Below are 15,914 nucleotides of genomic sequence, written 5' to 3'. Positions count from 1 at the left end.
GTTCCTCCTGTGGTCACTCCTTATCCTTGTTTCTCTTCTTCTATCTCTCCTTCATACCTTCCCCCTCTTCTCCCTTTCTTCTCTACCTTCTTGGCCCTTCCCTTGCCATCTCTCCCTCGTCCTTCCTTCATCCCAGTTCCTCCCACCTCCGCCAACAAACCGTGGTACTCCGTCAGTTCCTGTTTTGCACGACCGTTTTTCCATTACATATACCAACAGAATCTCTCTCTCTCTCTCTCTCTCTCTCTCTCTCTCTCTCTCTCTCTCTCTCTCTCTCTCTCTCTCTCTCTGGGCTTCCATACTTCATTTTCACCCAGCTTCTCTCCCCCGTCTCCTCTTATGACCGACGCTTAATTCAACCTGGAACTTTTCCAGATTAAGTTTGTTAAGACTATATGAATCCATCTGGTGATGTTCCATGTTTTTCATAGCGGAGACAATGGTGTCCACAGAGTGCCGTGGGTGAGGGCGCTGGTGTGGTGGCGCCACGTCTTCTCTCCTCTACCACAAACTTTCCTGGTTATGAAAGCCACTGGTGTCAACTCTCGGCTTTATGCTGTCCAGGGTTATGATGCACCGCTGGCTCAGCCATTTCCGGCAGCTGGTCATATACACCAGACAAGACGTCGAGAACTGAACTGAAAAGAGTTTGGTCCTCACTGTGCAGGACTCAGAACCTTATTTAACATTCAGTTGGGCTTTTGTTACAGGAAACGGGCCTTTGCCAAATGATATACGTAATGTAAAAGCAAACACTCTCAAATCTATCTTCGGTGTTCTTTCAGTATTTCGTGAAACATTTTTGAGAAACAGAAACATAAAAGAAAAGCTCAATAAACTACGACAGAGAACTTAAGAGGAACGAATATCTGGCAGAAGATTCACTCAGCTCCTTTTTGAAAGTGGGAGTAATTGAAGGCGTTTCTACAGGGAGAAAAAATAATAATTGAAAGCGTTTCTACAGAGAGAAAAAAATAATAATCTAAAGCGTTTCTACAGAGAGAAAAAGAGTTATAATCTGGTCTAGAGCAGGAGGATGATGGATTCCTTTAGAATGAGAAGTAAGTAGACGTGATTATCATAAATCAAAGACTGAAACCTGGCAAGCATTGGACGTGGGTGAATGACATATTGGCAAAGTCATTCATAATCAAGCCTTATATAATGTGGATAAAAAAGAAAGAAATTGAAGAATAATCGTTGCTCAGGTGGTGGTGCCAAAGGGAGGAGACGCAACCTCAGAATTTACGACCGCCGGAGACTCTGGGACACGGCAGCCGTCAGAGACTCACGGTCCCCCGGCCGTAGTAGGCATCCGGGGGAGGCTCACCTCCAGGCCTTCCCCGACCGCGGGGTCATCAGACTCGGCCTTAGACATCAGCCTCCCGGCCGTTCTCCTCCCATCAGGCTCGGAGGAGTCCCTCTAGAAGCTGCCGTACGTGCTGGAGGGACGATTAGTTCTGCGTTTAATGATCGTAATGCCTCTCTTTAGGCCATCTGGACATCTCTCTCTTTTGCCCCGGAATACTGATGGCCTTGTACTCTTCCTCCTCCCTAACTGGCACGTAGATGTCAACACAATGATGTTGTTTTTCTCTCTAATGGCATCTACGGTTTGTGCCGCTTCGCCCAGTACCACAGACCGTATATACTGGAAGGTCAACATTGATCATATACAAGACGTGACCAGACGGCCACATTCTGGAAGGACGAGCGATCCATGTACGTGGCCTTTGGATGCTTCCAAGAGAAGGTCGACATCAGTAAGTTGAGTTAGGGTGACCAAACGCTGCACTTTCACACAAGCCTGAGTGACGACCCCCTTGCTCTTATCCCTGTAGAATGATGCAGTCCCTCCTCTTCAGGAACGTAACCTTAATATCCGATTATCATCTTGTACAGATGGGAGTTTTCTTAATGATGTAGTCCTCTTTCTTAGATGGCATCACCAGCCACGCCAGCCACCTGTTTTATTCTCCTGGTGAGGTACTGACTAATGGCCTTCCTGGACTGGCTCTATCGCCTGAAGATATTCTTAGCCTCACGAGTGCCTTGAGTCCTGGGCTGGGGTTTCCATGACTCTCTCCTTACCACAAGCATACAACCTCTCCCTCTCACACACACACAATACTTTGATAACACATAACTCACACGACGTGTTTCGCATGATACCTAATTTTCACTTCGTCGAGCACTACGTGTTAGACCAACTTTTTGGGTGGCAAAATCTCGATAAAAGTACCGTTAAGTAAGTACTCTCTTGGGGCAGGTCCGAAGATATGACGTTTTCAAAGACAGTAGATGCAGGAACCCCGCTGGGCGAAGGGTAACGGAAGGAGGGGTATTGGGGACGGGGTCAGTTGTCGCAACGTTCATTCTCTCTCTCTCTCTCTCTCTCTCTCTCTCTCTCTCTCTCTCTCTCTCTCTCTCTCTCTCTCTCTCTCTCTCTATCTATCTATCTATCTATCTATCTATCTCTATCTATCTATCTATCTACCTATCTATCTCTCTGGTAAGTCTTGAGTAGCAAATTTGGTTGAAGATGAGAGAGAGAGAGAGAGAGAGAGAGAGAGAGAGAGAGAGAGAGAGAGAGAGAGAGAGAGAGAGAGAGAGAGAGAGAGAGAGAGAGGATATACGTTGCCTGGCGGGGTTCCTGCGCAGGTCTCTCTCTTAATACGTCAAGTCTACGGCCCAACCCGGCCATGTTCCACATCTTACTCCTCCTTCCCTCCCTCATCCCTCCTCCCCACCCGGGAAAAACTGAAATATAGCGAATGTTTCATTTCAAACCCTAGCCCCCAACCCCGGCCCCGAGCCCCAACCCCGGCCCCGAGCCCCAGCTCCAGCCCCAGCCTCCAGCATCACCCAGATTATAACTCGTTCCTCACACCTGCCCTACACTTTGTGTGTAACTGGTTGTGGTAACGGAGCGCCTCTATATCTGCATATAGAGAGGGTCGGCAGGGAGGAGCATGGCTCTCTGTTGTGGGGATTTTGTGTTGTGTCACAACCAAAAACAGACAGACGAGTAATATTTTCGGGTTATGTTTCATATATGTTGAAAATGTTGCATTCGGTATTCATATTCTCTCTCTCTCTCTCTCTCTCTCTCTCTCTCTCTCTCTCTCTCTCTCTCTCTCTCTCTCTCTCTCTCTCTCTCTCTCTCTCTCTCTCTCTCTCTTTGTATATATATATATATATATATATATATATATATATATATATATATATATATATATATATATATATATATATTCACAGGCAGCTCACTCATGAAAAATCGCAAACATTACCAGAAATTTATGGTGTCTGCTTAATGTCTTCCCTAATATATTTCCTTGTGAGATATTTTGTTCCTAAAACATCGCGTTCGAGGCATCTTAAACTACAAAATAAAAAAAAAAACATAAAATACCAGTTTTCTGTCAGTCAAGGATGGTTTTGTGTTAAGAGTATGAGAGGGAGAGTTTTACGATCGTAAATCCTCAACTCTATCTATGATAAAAATCTTATCATTAAGAAGTGCCAGCGCGCGATGCTCTCTACGTTGGAAATTTAGAGTTAGGAATGAAGTCATTTGATTTGCCACATGTTGTCCAATGTTACGTATCGAGGTGGAGAGAGAGAGAGAGAGAGAGAGAGAGAGAGAGAGAGAGAGAGAGAGAGAGAGAGAGAGAGAGAGAGAGAGAGAGAGAGAGAGAGAGAGAGAGAGAGAGAGAGAGAGAGAGAGAGAGAGAGATCGCAGCATCATGTGTATGTGAGGCAAACGTCGTACCTATTTATAAGAAAGGAGACTTCGAAGAGGAGCTGAACTACAGACCTGTCTCCCTGATGCGTGTGGTCTGTATGGTACTTGAAGATGTAGATCAGAACGCAAGCGTAAGTGACTCTCCTGCAGAGACGAAATTACCTGATATAAAACATGGTCTTAGGGGAACGAGGTCGTGTTATAGAGAGCTTCCTTAGAGTTCTACTATGGAAGGGACTCTGTCTAAGACGAAGGAAAAGCTGGATGGATTCTTTATATCTGGGAGGCCAGAAAGCATTTCACACTGAACCGTATGACAGGCTGATGATGAAGAACACCTGGCAGGAAGAAGGAGGAGACGTCCTCGAGAAGATCATCTTGGAGGAAAGGCAACACCAGGACACATGGCAAACGATCTCTCTCGCAATGAGTTTGAAGCCACCACCAGTGGAGTGCCACAACGTCCTGTTCTGAGACCATCTATTCTTCTTGATCTGTGTAAAATGATTCGTCGAAAGGTATAGCCAGCCTCCTGCCTGAACGTGTCTGCAGATGACGCTAAGGTCTAAAGAGAAGTGGAAAGAGAGGAGGATCACACCTCAACTTAAAGAGTCCCAGACTGTCTCCAAAAGTGTTCTGATACAGGGTTGACGTGATTCAACCCGAATCCGGTCACGAGGTTATGGGACAGACACAAGGCCTCAGTGTATCATCATCTTGAAGGAACGAAGCTCCAGGGATCAGTGTGGGAAAGGGAGCTGGCGACTGACAATGTTACCCAACCTGTCGTCAGAGCTTGAATTTAGGAGAACAGCAGAGAGGCGAAATTATCTGCTGGCAAACATTAAGGCTGCGTTCAAGTATCTGGATAAGGATATACTCATCAGTGAAATATGTGGATGAGGATATACCCATCGATCAAGCAAATGGGTAAAGATATACTCATCGATCAAGTATATGGATAAGGATGTATTCATTAAAGTGTTTACAGAGTATTTTCGGATAAAACTCGAATATGCTTTTTAAGTTTGGTCTCCAGACTTATAAAAGCACCAAGACCAATAGGTAAGTGTAGAGAAAGGCAAGCAAAATGGTATGAGAGTTAAGACCACTGAGTTGCAGTGAGAGGTCAAAGGTCTTTGTTTTTTCCCCACTATGGAAGAGAGAAGAATGAGAAATGACCTGATCACAACCTTCAAGTTTTTAAACCAGCTTCGTGATCTAAACAATAAACATTTCTCTCAAAAGATGCAACTATAGAACAGCTAGAGAACAATAACATGAAATTAACCAAGAAACTTGTTAGAAAAGATCCAAATGAGATACTTCCACGGTATACGTGCCATAAATGAATGAAATTAACCGAGAGATAAGACAGTAAGTGTGTGTGGACAGCGCACGATAGTTTAAGCCCTTATACGATAGTTGGGAAAGTCCAAAAAGACTTGGCGCTACAATTGTTCAAACTCCCTCCACGTACGACGCAGGTAAGGTAATTACAGAGACGTGACAACACCGAGACTTACCTGTCGATGGATATACAGACGAGGATGAAGGAGGAGAGGTAGTGGCCGAATATCCTGAAGAAGGCAAAGACCCTGCAGGAGGCGTCGCCGGCCATCCACTGCACGGTGGCCGCCCACCCAACCTCCACCGGGATCATCACAGTGGTCACCTGAGGCAGAGAAAAGCGGCAGTTCATTAGTTCAGTGGGAGTCGATGATAATAATAATAATAATAATAATGATGATAATTTTTTTTCAATTACATTCGCCATTTCCCGCGATAGCGAGGTAGCGTTAAGAACAGAGGACTGAGCCTTAGAGGGAAATATCCTCACTTGGCCCCCTTCTCTGTTCCTTCCTTTGGAAAATTAAAAACGAAAGGGAGGGTTTCCAGCCCCCCCGCTCCCTCCCTTGTTATAATGATTATAATAATAATGATAATGATGATAATAATGATAATGATAATGATAATGATAACAATAGTAATGATGATATTAATTCTTTTTAATCTTATAATCATTAACGCTACAGACAGTATCATCATCATCATCATCATCCACAGCACTACAATGGTCTCCACCGCAAAGACCATCATCACCATCATCACCAACACAACCACCACCATCCCCACCATCACCATCATCACCACCATCATCACCAACACAACCACCACCATCACCACCATCACCACCATCATCACCAACACAACCACCACCATCCCCACCATCACCATCATCACCATCATCATCACCAACACAACCACGACCATCCCCATCATCCCTACCATCACCATCATCATCACCAACACAACCACCACCATCCCCATCATCCCTACCATCACCATCATCATCACCAACACAACCACCACCATCTCCACCATCACCACTAACTCAACTACCACCAACTATCCCCACCAACACCACTAACACAACCACCACCATCTCCACCAGTAAGACCTCAGGGAGGCCACAGTTCGTCTGAGAGCGGGGTAACACAAGGCGAGAAACACTGAGTTGTGGTGTATACATGCCTCTCATCCTTCGAGGCATCATGATAAACAACTTCCTGGGCCCCGGATGCCCAACACATGAGCGACCAGAGCACACACTATTATTACCACCACTGAGTTCCTCTCATATATAACTTTTATTAATTCGTAAAGTTTCTCTGCCTCTCGCTCGCTCTTTCCTTCATATGAAAAGTATTATATATATATATATATATATATATATATATATATATATATATATATATATATATATATATATATATATATATATATATATATATATATCCTGGGAGCCTTGAAGAATGTGTGGAAGTCGAGAACATTATCTCGGAAAGCAAAAATGGGTATGTTTGAAGGAATAGTGGTTCCAACAATGCTGTATGGTTGCGAGGCGTGGGCTATGGATAGAGTTGTGCGCAGGAGGATGGATGTGCTGGAAATGAGATGTTTGAGGACAATGTGTGGTGTGAGGTTGTTTGATCGAGTAAGTAATGTAAGGGTAAGAGAGATGTGTGGAAATAAAAAGAGCGTGGTTGAGAGAGCAGAAGAGGATGTTTTGAAATGGTTTGGGCACATGGAGAGAATGAGTGAGGAAAGATTGACCAAGAGGATATATGTGTCGGAGGTGGAGGGAACGAGGAGAAGAGGGAGACCATATTGGAGGTGGAAAGATGGAGTGAAAAAGATTTTGAGTGATCGGGGCCTGAACATGCAAGAGGGTGAAAGGCGGGCAAGGAATAGAGTGAATTGGATCGATGTGGTACATCGGGGTCGACGGGCTGTCAATGGACTGAATCAGGGCATGTGAAGAGTCTGGGGTAAACCATGGAAAGTTCTGTGGGGCCTGGATGTGGAAAGGGAGCTGTGGTTTCGGGCATTATTACATGACAGCTATAGACTGAGTGTGAACGAATGGGGCCTTTGTTGTCTTTTCCTAGCGCTACCTCGCACACATGAGGGGGGAGGGGGATGTTATTCCATGTGTGGCGAGGTGGCGATGGGAATATATAAAGGCAGACAGTATGAATTATGTACATGTGTATATATATATGTGTACATTGAGATGTATAGGTATGTATATTTGCGTGTGTGGACGTGTATGTATATACATGTGTATGGGGGTGGGTTGGGCCATTTCTTTCGTCTGTTTCCTTGCGCTTCCTCGCAAACGCGGGAGACAGCGACAAAGCAAAATAAAAAATAGATAAATAAATAAGTATATATATATATATATATATATATATATATATATATATATATATATATATATATATATATATATATATATTTTTTTTTTTTTTTTTTTATACTTTGTCGCTGTCTCCCGCGTTTGCGAGGTAGCGCAAGGAAACAGACGAAAGAAATGGCCCAACCCCCCCCATACACATGTACATACACACGTCCACACACGCAAATATACATACCTACACAGCTTTCCATGGTTTACCCCAGACGCTTCACATGCCTTGATTCAATCCACTGACAGCACGTCAACCCCTGTATACCACATCGCTCCAATTCACTCTATTCCTTGCCCTCCTTTCACCCTCCTGCATGTTCAGGCCCCGATCACACAAAATCCTTTTCACTCCATCTTTCCACCTCCAATTTGGTCTCCCACTTCTCCTCGTTCCCTCCACCTCCGACACATATATCCTCTTGGTCAATCTTTCCTCACTCATTCTCTCCATGTGCCCAAACCATTTCAAAACACCCTCTTCTGCTCTCTCAACCACGCTCTTTTTATTTCCACACATCTCTCTTACCCTTACGTTACTTACTCGATCAAACCACCTCACACCACACATTGTCCTCAAACATCTCATTTCCAGCACATCCATCCTCCTGCGCACAACTCTATCCATAGCCCACGCCTCGCAACCATACAACATTGTTGGAACCTACTATTCCTTCAAACATACCCATTTTTGCTTTCCGGGATAATGTTCTCGACTTCCACACATTCTTCAAGGCTCCCAAAATTTTCGCCCCCTCCCCCACCCTATGATCCACTTCCGCTTCCATGGTTCCATCCGCTGACAGATCCACTCCCAGATATCTAAAACACTTCACTTCCTCCAGCCTCTCACCATTCAAACTCACCTCCCAATTGACTTGACCCTCAACCCTACTGTACCTAATAACCTTGCTCTTATTCACATTTACTCTTAACTTTCTTCTTCCACACACTTTACCAAACTCCGTCACCAGCTTCTGCAGTTTCTCACATGAATCCGCCACCAGCGCTGTATCATCAGCGAACAACAACTGACTCACTTCCCAAGCTCTCTCATCCCCAACAGACTTCATACTTGCCCCTCTTTCCAAAACTCTTGCATTTACCTCCCTAACAACCCCATCCATAAACAAATTAAACAACCATGGAGACATCACACACCCCTGCCGCAAACCTACATTCACTGAGAACCAATCACTTTCCTCTCTTCCTACACGTACACATGCCTTACATCCTCGATAAAAACTTTTCACTGCTTCTAACAACTTGCCTCCCACACCATATATTCTTAATACCTTCCACAGAGCATCTCTATCAACTCTACCCTATGCCTTCTCCAGATCCATAAATGCTACATACAAATCCATTTGCTTTTCTAAGTATTTCTCACATACATTCTTCAAAGCAAACACCTGATCCACACATCCTCTACCACTTCTGAAACCACACTGCTCTTCCCCAATCTGATGCTCTGTACATGCCTTCACCCTCTCAATCAATACCCTCCCATATAATTTACCAGGAATACTCAACAAACTTATACCTCTGTAATTTGAGCACTCACTCTTATCCCCTTTGCCTTTGTACAATGGCACTATGCAAGCATTCCGCCAATCCTCAGGCACCTCACCATGAGTCATACATACATTAAATAACCTTACCAACCAGTCAACAATACAGTCACCCCCTTTTTTAATAAATTCCACTGCAATACCATCCAAACCTGCTGCCTTGCCGGCTTTCATCTTCCGCAAAGCTTTTACTACCTCTTCTCTGTTTACCAAATCATTTTCCCTAACCCTCTCACTTTGCACACCACCTCGACCCAAACACCCTATATATGCCACTCTGTCATCAGACACATTCAACAAACCTTCAAAATACTCATTCCATCTCCTTCTCACATCACCACTACTTGTTATCACCTCCCCATTTACGCCCTTTACTGAAGTTCCCATTTGCTCCCTTGTCTTACGCACCCTATTTACCTCCTTCCAGAACATCTTTTTATTCTCCCTAAAATTTACTGATAGTCTCTCACCCCAACTCTCATTTGCCCTTTTTTTCACCTCTTGCACCTTTCTCTTGACCTCCTGTCTCTTTCTTTTATACTTCTCCCACTCAATTGCATTTTTTCCCTGCAAAAATCGTCCAAATGCCTCTCTCTTCTCTTTCACTAATACTCTTACTTCTTCATCCCACCACTCACTACCCTTTCTAAACAGCCCACCTCCCACTCTTCTCATGCCACAAGCATCTTTTGAGCAATCCATCACTGATTCCCTAAATACATCCCATTCCTCCCCCACTCCCCTTACTTCCATTGTTCTCACCTTTTTCCATTCTGTACACAGTCTCTCCTGATACTTCTTCACACAGGTCTCCTTCCCAAGCTCACTTACTCTCACCACCTTCTTCACCCCAACATTCACTCTTCTTTTCTGAAAACCCATACTAATCTTCACCTTAGCCTCCACAAGATAATGATCAGACATCCCTCCAGTTGCACCTCTCAGCACATTGACATCCAAAAGTCTCTCTTTCGCACGCCTGTCCATTAACACGTAATCCAATAACGCTCTCTGGCCATCTCTCCTACTTACATAAGTATACTTATGTATATCTCGCTTTTTAAACCAGGTATTCCCAATCATCAGTCCTTTTTCAGCACATAAATCTACAAGCTCTTCACCATTTCCATTTACATATATATATATATATATATATATATATATATATATATATATATATATATATATATATATATATATAATTTTTTTTTTTGGGGGGGACACATTTTCATGAGAAGCGCCAGAGGGATTCTGATGTCTGTGCTCAAAAGGAATTATGTTTAATTTAGAGATTAGTGATTGAGGAAGATTATCCCTATAGGTATACAACTAGATCCGTGATGCTGGCTGCCCACACGACCAGCTCTACCAGTTGTGGTGGGTGTCATGCTGGCTGCCCACCTTACCACTTGTGGTGGGTGGGTGTCATGTTGACTGCCCACCCTACCAGTTGTGGTGGGTGGGTGTCATGTTGACTGCCCACCCTACCAGTTGTGGTGGGTGGGTGTCATGTTGACTGCCCACCCTACCAGTTGTGATGGGTGGGTGTCATGTTGACTGCCCACCCTACCAGTTGTGGTGGGTGTCATGCTGGCTGCCCACCCTACCAGTTGTGGTGGGTGTCATGTTGGCTACCCACCCTACCAGTTGTGGTGGGTGTCATGCTGGCTGCCCACCCTACCAGTTGTGGTGGGTGTCATGTTGGCTGCCCACCCTACCAGTTGTGGTGGGTGTGATTTTGGCTGCCCACCCTACCAGTTGTGGTGGGTGTCATGCTGGCTGCCCACCCTACCAGTTGTGGTGGGTGTCATTTTGGCTGCCCACCCTACCAGTTGTGGTGGGCGTCATGCTGGCTGCCCACCCTACCAGTTGTGGTGGGTGTGATTTTGGCTGCCCACCCTACCAGTTGTGGTGGGTGTCATGTTGGCTGCCCACCCTACCAGTTGTGGTGAGTGTCATGTTGGCTGCCCACCCTACCAGATGTGGTGGGTGTCATGTTGGCTGCCCACCCTACCAGTTGTGGTGTGTGTCATGTTGGTTGCCCACCCTACCAGTTGTGGTGGGTATCATGTTGGCTGCCCACCCTACCAGTTGTGGTGGGTGGGTGTCATGTTGGCTGCTCACCCTACCAGTTGTGGTGGGTGTCATTTTGGCTGCCCACCCTACCAGTTGTGGTGGGTGTCATGTTGGCTGCCCACCCTACCAGTTGTGGTGGGTGTCATGTTGACTGCCCAAACTACCAGTTGTGGTGGGTGGGTGTCATGCTGGCTGCCCACCCTACCAGTTGTGGTGGGTGTCATGTTGGCTACCCACCCTACCAGTTGTGGTGGGTGGGTGTCATGTTGGTTGCCCACCCTACCAGTTGTGGTGGGTGTCATTTTGGCTGCCCACCCTACCAGTTGTGGTGGGTGTCATGTTGGCTGCCCACCCTACCAGTTGTGGTAGGTGTCATGTTGGCTGCCCACCCTACCAGTTGTGGTAGGTGTCATGTTGGCTGCCCACCCTACCAGTTGTGGTGGGTGTCATGTTGGCTGCCCACCCTACCAGTTGTGGTGGGTGTCATGTTGGCTGCCCACCCTACCTGTTGTGGCGGGTGTCATGTTGGCTGCCCACCCTACCAGTTGTGGTGGGTGTCATGTTGGCTGCCCACCCTACCAGTTGTGGCGGGTGTCATGTTGGCTGCCCACCCTACCTGTTGTGGCGGGTGTCATGTTGACTGCCCACCCTACCAGTTGTGGTGGGTGTCATGTTGGCTGCCCACCCTACCAGTTGTGGTGGGTGTCATGTTGGCTGCCCACCCTACCAGTTGTGGCGGGTGTCATGTTGGCTGCCCACCCTACCAGTTGTGGTGGGTGTCATGTTGGCTGCCCACCCTACCAGTTGTGGTGGGTGTCATGTTGGCTGCCCACCCTACCAGTTGTGGTGGGTGTCATGTTGGCTGCCCACCCTACCAGTTGTGGTGGGTGGGTGTCATGTTGGCTGCCCACCCTACCAGTTGTGGTGGGTGTCATTGTTTTAAAAAAACCACTAACCAACCCTTTGTTTGTCGCGCTATTCATCGCTCTAAGCAACAGGCCGTTGATAACAGGGATCGTCTCTAACCCTTTCTGTTATTCTGTTAGTCCATCCAGCCCTTCCCCTCCACCCATTCCATCCCCCTCCCTCCCTCTTCCATTCTCCCTCCCCTTCCTATATCACCTCATCTATCATTCCATCCGCTTATCCTTCTAAAATATTCACCTTTGAACTATTGTCATTCCATCCATCTCTCTCTCTCTCTCTCTCTCTCTCTCTCTCTCTCTCTCTCTCTCTCTCTCTCTCTCTCTCTCTCTCTCTCTCTCTCTCTCTCTCTGTCCAACTCAATACCAGACATCCTTCACCCGTCTTCCCCTCCCTCCCTCCCTCCCTCCCTCCTTTCCCTCCCTCTGTGATCCACTCCGTCAACTCCACCCCGGTGGCACGGCTGAACTGCATGTCTCTTAATCTACCCCAAACGAGATCTATCAACCAGCAGTATGGTGACGGAGGGACAGTACCTGTCCCTCTCCCATACGGTCTGGCTAAGAAGGTTAATTGGGCCGACATATTTCACTGAGGGAGACTGACCTGGTAACAGAATGCGGGAAGATGGGGGCGTAAGAGCGTGGCCGCCACGCAGTGGTTTCGATGGTTGAAAAGTTAATGTCATTTGAAAGAACTTTGGACATTACTGCGCCGCCCGAACGGATGGAGTCATTGTTTACTTCCGTCTTAGTGGTCATCGGGTCGTCTCTTCTTCCTCCACTGTGATTATCAAGGTAGTTCAAGAGGCAGCTGTGCAAGTTGTGTGTCTCTGTCAGCTGGGAAGTTGAAGGTGTTAAATGCCTCTATGAATCAGATGGTCTCGCTTGCCTCTGTAAATCATGTGGGTTGGTAGGGGGGTCTGTGTGTCATCTTGTAGAGCTTTGTGAATTAGGTGGTCTTCTATGGCTCTGAGAATTAGGTGGTCTTCTATGGCTCTGAGAATTAGGTGGTCTTCGATAGCTCTGAGAATTAGGTGGTCTTCTATGGCTCTGAGCATTAGGTGGTCTTCTATGGTTCTGAGCATTAGGTGGTCTTCTATGGCTCTGAGAATTAGGTGGTCTTCTATGGCTCTGAGCATTAGGTGGTCTTCTATGGCTCTGAGAATTAGGTGGTCTTCTATGGCTCTGAGCATTAGGTGGTCTTCTATGGTTCTGAGCATTAGGTGGTCTTCTATGGTTCTGAGCATTAGGTGGTCTTCTATGGCTCTGAGAATTAGGTGGTCTTCTATGGCTCTGAGCATTAGGTGGTCTTCTATGGTTCTGAGCATTAGGTGGTCTTCTATGGCTCTGAGAATTAGGTGGTCTTCTATGGCTCTGAGCATTAGGTGGTCTTCTATGGCTCTGAGCATTAGGTGGTCTTCTATGGCTCTGAGAATTAGGTGGTCTTCTATGGCTCTGAGCATTAGGTGGTCTTCTATGGTTCTGAGCATTAGGTGGTCTTCTATGGCTCTGAGAATTAGGTGGTCTTCTATGGCTCTGAGCATTAGGTGGTCTTCTATGGTTCTGATCATTAGGTGGTCTTCTATGGCTCTGAGAATTAGGTGGTCTTCTATGGCTGAGAATTAGGTGGTCTTCGATAGCTATGAGAATTAGGTGGTCTTCGACAGCTCTGTGAATTAGGTGGTCTTCTATGACTACGAGAATCAGGTAGTCTTCGATAGCTCTATGAATTAGGTGGTCTTCGTTGGCTCTGAGAATTAGGTGGTCTTCTATGGCTATGAGAATTAGGTGGTCTTCTATGGCTCTGAGAATTAGGTGGTCTTCTATGGCTATGAGAATTAGGTAGTCTTCGATAGCTCTGTGAATTAGGTGGTCTTCTATGACTACGAGAATTAGGTAGTCTTCGATAGCTCTATGGATTAGGTGGTCCTCGTTGGCTTTGAGAATTAAGTGGTCTTCTTTGGCTCTCTGAATTAGGTGGTCTTTAATTGTTCTATGAATTAGGTGGTCTTCTGTAGTTCTGTGTCGTCTCGTATGGCTCTAAAGATTAGTTGGTCTTGTAGCGTCAAGAACAGGTGACTGTGCCTCAGAGGGAAATAACTTTCCTTGACACGCGTCTCCGCTCCATCTTTAGGAAAAGTAAAACAGGAGGGAAGCGTTTCCTACCGTCAGCTCCCACCCCTTTTCGTCGCCTTCCACGACATGCAGGGAATACGTGGGATGTATTCTTTATCCTCTATCCCCAAGGATATATATATATATATATATATATATATATATATATATATATATATATATATATATATATATATATATATATATATATATATATATATATATATATATATATATATATATATATATATATATATATATATATATATATATATATTTATATATATATGAAAATTCTGTTGATTAGATGGTGCTTGGAGTGAAGAGGTTTTGTGGACGAGATGGTTTTACAGAGAGAGAGAGAGAGAGAGAGAGAGAGAGAGAGAGAGAGAGAGAGAGAGAGAGAGAGAGAGAGAGACTCCATGTCGAAGGTTTCAGTCAAGGACAAAAGAAAAAGAACATAAATGAAGCATAGGGGAGGGCTAAAAACCAGGAGACGCAGGAGGAACAATAAAAGAAAAATGATCTAAGAGTTTCAAGACTGTAGAAAATTGCCTTTCAGAAGGGTCAGGAAAGTTAGGAAAAGGTAAAGAAGTCCAAAGTTTAGCCGTGTACAGAAAGAAGCAGAAATCGCAAAAGGCCAACTTTGAGTTACCAAAGGCAACATACCACCCGTGTGACACAGCTGCTTGCTATTGTGTGGCCAAGCCATTTCCGGTAGTCTAGCCAATCTCCTACGAGTTTGAACAGAAGTAATATCTATCTTAAGAGGAAAACAGAACCATCACTGAAGCATAAGACCTGTGGGTTAGACTCGAGACGGACTGGAAGAACAGATGATTCCCTCAAGGCATCATGTGAAGCTAAACCTTACCCATACATGATGAAGAATGCTCTATGTAAAGACGAAAGAGTCGTTTGCGCAATCGTAGCAAATGTATACAAAAGGGGAATGAATCTTCATCTTGTGAATAGGACTCTCATTTTCTTAGGGGCTGACTTAGCTACTCGTGTAAAATGGTGCTTCCCAAGATGGGGTTAAGATGTTCTGTCATACCAAAAACGTCAGTTGTGGAGAGAAGTGAAATCATAAAGCCACCAAAAGAAACAGGATGGTTGTGAGGCGTTTGGAAAGAGAGATGGACTCGGGTTTCCTGTTCGAATATGAGATGAGAGAGAGAGAGAGAGAGAGAGAGAGAGAGAGAGAGAGAGAGAGAGAGAGAGAGAGAGAGAGAGAGAGAGAGAGAGAGAGAGAGAGAGAGAGAGAGAGTCTTGTGAGAAGACGCATATTCTAGAGGCAGAAGTAAAAAATGAAATTTAGAAAAAAAAAAAGTGGAGGAATGTAACAGCGAGTCTTCAGCGTACGAGTGCACATGTTTATCTATCAGAGGAAGGAAGTCGTACGTAAAAGAACAAGAAGATAAGAGACAGGCCAGGATCCCGAGGGCCAACGCTGGTGTTGGAGGAAAAGGGGAAGACGTTGATCCAGAAACGATCAGAGAAGATGGGCCCACTAGAGACGACATTATTTATGAGGTAAACAAAACAAAGTTAGGGAAGCTTAGGAATTAGACTTAGTCGCATCTTTTCAAAACCTTTCTTACCATTGAGACTCACCTCTTTAAGATTCCCCAGTGTCATGCAGGGATAGTGATCAGATACCAGTGTCATACAGGGAGAGTGATCAGATACCAGTGAGATACGAAAGGATATGACCAGCGGATCAT

At 45.4% G+C, this 15,914-nt stretch overlaps 1 protein-coding gene across 1 annotated transcript in view; it reads right to left on the bottom strand.

The window, feature by feature from the left end:
* LOC139755672 (adipokinetic hormone/corazonin-related peptide receptor variant I-like) overlaps positions 1-15,914 on the bottom strand; it is a 327,057-nt gene that overhangs the window by 23,919 nt on the left and 287,224 nt on the right. Inside the window, exon 4 of the mRNA XM_071674321.1 lies at positions 5,275-5,423. Coding sequence (XP_071530422.1) covers positions 5,275-5,423 — 149 coding nt within the window. The remainder of the gene's footprint in view (positions 1-5,274; positions 5,424-15,914) is intronic.

Source organism: Panulirus ornatus, chromosome 19 (genome assembly GCF_036320965.1).
Source record: "Panulirus ornatus isolate Po-2019 chromosome 19, ASM3632096v1, whole genome shotgun sequence".
Taxonomy (NCBI): domain Eukaryota; kingdom Metazoa; phylum Arthropoda; class Malacostraca; order Decapoda; family Palinuridae; genus Panulirus; species Panulirus ornatus.
The sequence above is the reverse complement of the archived record's forward strand: the minus strand, read 5'-3'. Positions and strand labels throughout refer to the sequence as shown.